We start from the raw sequence: 6000 nt of genomic DNA, 5'->3' as shown, positions 1-6000 counted from the left end.
TTCCAACAGTTCCCGTGGATTGGGCCTCTGAGGCCACCCGCTGGGAGCCGCCGGCAGAGAGGGACAACCTTTCTGCAAGTGCCTACCGGACAGTCTCTGCTTTGTTTAGGAAGGTTACAAAGAACTGAACTCATCAAAACGAATCAAGGCCTCCCCCACCCCCACCCCCAACTCATCCTGTCTTCACCTTCCTCCCGAGCCGGGTGAGAACAGGACGTCTGTGCCTTACAGAACAAAACTACAAAAATAAAGAGTCAGCCCTGAGATCTTTCTACCATCCGGGTGTGGCTCGCTCCTGAGTCCCCTTGGAAATGAACTTGTATTTGGTTTACTGACATTTATTTAAATTTCCAGTGAAAAGCTCTATAAAATACAATAAATAATGTGGGGTTGTAAAAGGTAGACACTCTAGCTGCATATGTTACAGACTTTATACTTATGATACAGGCCACCAAAACCGCAATCTTTATAATGTTTGTAATCAGACAGGTAGAGCCTTCACATCCCCAAGGCGAGACAGCTGCTCTGGGGCAGAAGCAAGGCCCCCTCTTCCTCCAGCGTCTCCGCTGCGTCCCTCCCTCCCCCGGGCCTCACACCGCTCCCGGAGTTCGTCCAGCAAGGAACAAATGAGTGCGTACGGGACTTTTAGCTAGTGGAGGGTCTGGGTACTGTGGGCATGCAAATCTGCTGTCGCTGTTATTACAAACAGAAGTCAAATGCGAGGCCGCACTTCCCCATCTTCTGTTTATACACCAAGTCAAACTTCTCGTTCATGGAGACGGTGAAGATGTCCTTCCAGAGCCCGACTCTTCCTGAAACACAAACAAGAGTAGGACGTGCTGAACTCACTTTGTCAGGCCAGATCCCGAACCAAAGGGAGCCTTGGAAAAGGTTCTGGAAGGTTCCAGATCTATTCCTGGACCCCTCCGAACTTGGCCTACAAGGGCAGGACAGGCCACCTGAACTACAGACGAGCGGAGCCCATCTCCCCGAGTCTGGCCGTTTGGGTGTCCCTCGCCCACCGCGTGAGCCCGGCGCGCTGCGGCTCAAGAGCAGGGCCTCGGCCCCCGGACACCGGCGCATCCCCAGCGGCTGGGCGCACACCCCGGGGGACGGGTGGTGTCTGTGCTATGGCTCTACCACTTGGGGCACCATGTGCACTTGGCTTCTCCGGGGTCTCACTACTCGCTCACGACTCAACAGCTCCACCAAGGCGGCATCTGCTTCTGGAGAATTCGCAAAGAGGAAAAAAACCATCCAAAAAGGCAGAACCTTTTATGGTGAGTAGGAAGGCTCCCGACAGAGTCAAGAGTAAAGATTTCGAGAAGCCTGCCCATGCAACCTTGGGGAGGAATTTAAACGGAACAGAAGAGTCGCAGTGTAAACGAGCTTTTGCAACTAGATGCCAGATGTGCGGCTGGCAGACTCGAGCCCCACAGAAGTCAGTCGGGGGCGATGCCCAGCCGCTCTGTGCCGCTCCAGCTCAGGGAGGCTCAGTCAAAACAGAGACCTCTTCTGGGCAGATGTGCAGGAGCATGGACCCTGAGGACTATCAGGCAGGCACGGGCTAGGTGCTCGTTTATGAACGCTTAGGGGAGAAAGAGAGGGCTCAAAATGCCCAAGGCCAGCAAACCCACTTTGCTTGGTAACTACAGAACCTTCGGATGGTCTGCTCAGACACGAGCAGAGCCCAGGAAGATGGCAGGCGTCGGGGTTCCGAACCCCCAGCTCCAGGTGCCATGAGGACCGTTGCCCGAGCACCATCCCCATGCTTTTAAGGAACACCCTCAGGGGACCAAAATGCTCGTTTTGAATTCCTTCCCGCATCAGCATCTCTGAGATCAGAGCTGCGACTGTCTCCAGCCAATATCCGTCATTAGCTCCACTATTAACAGAAGTCCTCGTCCTGGCGGGACCTCAGGAAGGAGAAAATGCAACCCTGCAGATGCTGAGCTACTAGACCTGACAGGACAGGAATTTTCTCTCTGGTAATGAGACATTATACATCCATGTCCGGGGCAGGGGGAAACGAGAAAGTGTTCCTGGTACCCTCTACTAATACCTCAGGGACAAAATTAGAAGCTTCTAGACCAACCACACTATAAATATATTTTTCCATGATTATTTTTCTCAGCCGAGGCAGCTGAGAGCTCATCAAAGGAGTCACCCACCTGGTTTAGGGTTTGGAATCAAGACAGTGCAATTTATGCTGTGACATGAATCAAAGTTAAGCAATGCGGCTGGCTACACAGCCCTGCGTTCTCACCAACGCAAGGAGGTCTTCTGAGCAAAGAGGCAATGTGCTAAAAGAAAACAAAATCAAAGAACTGAAATAAAGCAAAACCAAGGTAAACAATGATAAAGCAAACACATCAGAAGGAGCATATGGGCACGCAGTATGTTCTCGACACTTCTTTACCACGCAAATGAACCAAAAGGGGTATTCTGGAGAAGGTCACATCCAAGGATAACAAAACACAGCAAAAGTGAAACGAAAAAAGAGCAAATAAATTTTAAATAATAAATATTTGTGAAGACGCAGCCAGGAAATACCCGCAGGGTGCTGTGGTTCCAGCCGCCTGCTCTGCCTTCGCAGGAGGGTGCCCTCCACCTGACCTTAGCACTGCCCCTTCCTAGAGGAAGAGCGGGAGCTGGGGGAGCCCGAAAGCCCGCCCCGAGGCCCTCCCCAGGATGCTGCCATGGGCTGGCACCAGCCTGGACGGAGCCGCGCCTCCGAGACGCGCTGCGGGCTCTGGCCTCCGGACGTTGTCGCCTGAGGAAGGTCCCAGCTCGCCCAGCTGGGAAGCGACGGCAGGTGCACGACACCAAGCGCCACAGGCAATTCGTACTTGCCAGGACGGTGGCTCCTGGGGCCACGGCGCCCACCAAAGGGCCAGGGCACTGTAACACCGAGGTCTCCACCAGCAAGCAGTTTCGAACATTGCAAACCTCGAAGGACAGACAGCAACCCAGGCAAACGTGCCGAGGGCTCCTGCCTGGACCGCGTCCTCCGCCTCACCCGTTTTGTGCCCAGGAGGCAGCCGCGGCACCAGAAGCCAGTGCCAGTCTCCCCGCCGTGGCCCACGTGGTGCTGGGGCCCACGGTGCAGATGGAGAGGAGCCGATGGAGCCCCACAAAGGGGGAGACGCCCCTGCTCCTTGCAGGGGAGCTCCTTGCAGCCAGCTGCAGGCTGCCAGCCTCGGGCTCCCACATCTCACAGCCCGAACCCACCCCGGGATCTGCTCTGCAGGGCGGTCGGGAAAGGCACCTGCTTGCAGTGTTTTGCACACAGAGCTCACATCCCGACAGTCACCCCGAGATCTCCAAGGCCACTCGCACAGTCGCAATGCCATGCCAGCAGGGGGCCCCCCATTGCTCGAGAGCTCCAGAGACACGAGGCCCAGGGCAGGGAACAGGGACGTGGGGGACCACGGACCCTGGCTGGGAGGGCTGGGGGTGGGGGGGAGGGTTGCAGTGCGCATACCCCGGCCCACGGGCAGGGCCTCGGCGTTGCAGCACTGGTCCACCAGCTGGTGGCAGTGCTCGCTCAGGGCCTCCAGCTGCGCCTTGTCACAGGACACCCCGAGGAACCTGGCCAGCTGCTCCACCATCGTCACCAGGTCCTGGAACACAAGAGCAGAGAGCAGGGAGCCCGTCAGGGGCGGTGCCTTTGCTGACCCAAGGCTCTTGGCTGGTCACTCGCCAGGGGCTCTGCACACACTTCCTTACTCGGTCCTCGAGACAAGCCTGATCCTGGCTTTGTCTGAAAAGAAATCCAAGTTCAGGAACTGCCCAAGGGCACTCCGTTCTCAAGTGGCAGGGCTGGAATTGAAACCCCAGTCCTCTGAGGGATCTGGAGCAGACGCGAGCTGTGCACATCGCTGTGGCCATTTCAAAACAGCAGCGAGACAGGAAAACTCACTTTAGAGCTGTGCCAGGAGCCACACCGGCTCTCTATCTCCTTCCCCTTCCTTCCATGCCATCAGCCGGAACCAGCTGGCACTTGGGCAAACGAGGACGCCCCTGGGGACCCCAGAGAGGCCCCAGGGCCAGCCCACCTCACCCGGCAGGAGGAGCTGGCTTGGTGTAAGGGTTCAGTGACAGCTGACTCGAGGGACATAAAGCCATCTCTGGGCCCTGACACTCCCCCCTTCTGGATAGAGGGAGCATTAGTGAGGGAGGGGCACACACTTGCTCACCACACAGCCCCTGCCCCCCCCACCCTTCTCCCTGGGAAATACCAAGGCGCCTAACGTTCTCAATCTGTACACTGTCAAATGTCGTGCCCAGAACCCTGACCTGGCACCAGGCCGTCTCCCAACTCTGGCAATGTCCAGGCCCTGCATCAGGAAAACGCTGGAGGCCTTTGCCTCCTTGATGGTTTATAAAGCATTTCACGGAGTAAAGCCCCTGAAAAGTCCTACGATAAAGAAATCTATTTAATTTTTTTCCCGGTGTTCTGCAAACCTTAAAAGAAAAAGTTCTGGGAAAGCTAGATTGAGCATCAGCTCCTCTCTGGATTCCCACGGTAATCACCACTGGGCACCGCGTCCCACTTTCACAGCTGTCCCCCGCTCAGGGGCTCCCACCGGAGAGCGGCACAGGTGCTTGGCTCCAGGGCCCGTGTGCAGAGCTCGGCCGGGATCGGCAGCGCAAAAAAACGTTAGAATGAAAAGGAACAGGAAGAGCTCCTCTCCCTGCTTTGCCACCCAGTATCTGTAATTAAAAGGCAAAAAGCAGCAACAGAAATTAAAGACAGCGGCCCTTGGAGGCGACACCACAGGAGAGGGACCCAAACTGCCAGAGCGGCCAACAGAATCCTCACAGGGACACACACCACCGGTGTCACCTCCAGCCCAGGGAGGGAGGCATACTCGCCAGCACGCACCCAGCTGCCTGCCACCAGCCTGCTTCCCGGTGATGACACCGAGTCATGCAGGCAGGCGGCGTCCCAGCCACAGACTAGCTCTGGACAGCAGATGGGACCTCCCAGGCATCCCTGGTCCAGTCCCAGCACTGCCATGTGGTCACAGTCAAGACTCCTCACCTCTAGCTGGCAAGCACCCCTCACAGGTGACTGCAGGACCTGTTGGGGGACACACCTGGGCAGCCTCGTGGTGTCCTGCTCACGTGCACAGCCCACAGCAAATGGGGAGACGGGGGAACCCCTGGGGGGGGACGCATGAGGCGGCAAGAGCGCAAGTGCCAAGTATTAACCTCCAACCCCAAGATGAGAATGTGCCAGGCCTGGCTGCGCTCCCGGAGACCGGGAGCTGGGGGCTGTTTTCTTGAAGTAAAATGTAAACAAGGTGAATTCCTAAAATTCCTCAACCTCTATCAAAGGTGTCCAGACCCTTACTGAGGTTTCCAAAAAAAGAGTAAACACTTGGAAATTAGGATCTTGACCACAGGAAAGGCCATTTCGTCCCTCTGGCACTGGGAGCATGAGTCCAGACGGAGACAGGTGCGGGCAGGGCTGGCGGTTTGGACTGCGATGGAAACCAGCCCGTCTATGAACTTTTCTCAGAGGGGCCCAGTAAGGCACAGAACGAGCACTCACCGTGAAGCGCCCGGAATGAACCCAGCGTAGCCAGGCATCAGCCTGTGTTTTAGCCACGAGCTGTATATAAACGGTGCAGCCCACTCCCCGTGGTTTAGTGACTAAAATAATGGTTTCAGTTCCTCGTTGCTGAGTCTCCTGCAGCTCCTGGCCCCTACAGGCGTGCACGCAGCTGGACGGACACCAGGCCTGTGACACAGGCGGGAACGAGCGTGGTCCGGGTGAGCATCAAACTGTCAGTATCCCAGGATACCCACCCCAGGGAGGCGCCCGGGGAAAGAAAACTCGTGTCCACCAAGACGCAGGAACGTTCACAGCACTTTATCTCCAACTACCCTGAACAGAAACCCCTGGAAAGGCCAGTGACACTGAACAGATACATGGTGCCATGTTCCTGCTGCAGCGAAATTTCATATGGACGTGAGAACCACCCCGCCACA

General features: G+C 56.5%; 1 protein-coding gene across 1 annotated transcript in view; it reads right to left on the bottom strand.

Annotated features, from left to right (window-relative positions):
• Positions 1 to 699: 699 nt before the first annotated feature.
• The window catches only part of SULT4A1 (sulfotransferase family 4A member 1), a gene marked incomplete at both ends in the record, with an annotated part of 30889 nt that continues 25588 nt past the window's right edge, over positions 700 to 6000 (bottom strand). The window contains 2 exons of the mRNA XM_080812320.1: positions 700 to 812; positions 3485 to 3623. Coding sequence (XP_080668446.1) covers positions 700 to 812; positions 3485 to 3623 — 252 coding nt within the window. The remainder of the gene's footprint in view (positions 813 to 3484; positions 3624 to 6000) is intronic.

This window comes from Martes martes (genome assembly GCF_963455335.1).
Source record: "Martes martes genome assembly, chromosome: 8".
NCBI lineage: Eukaryota > Metazoa > Chordata > Mammalia > Carnivora > Mustelidae > Martes > Martes martes.
The sequence above is the reverse complement of the archived record's forward strand: the minus strand, read 5'-3'. Positions and strand labels throughout refer to the sequence as shown.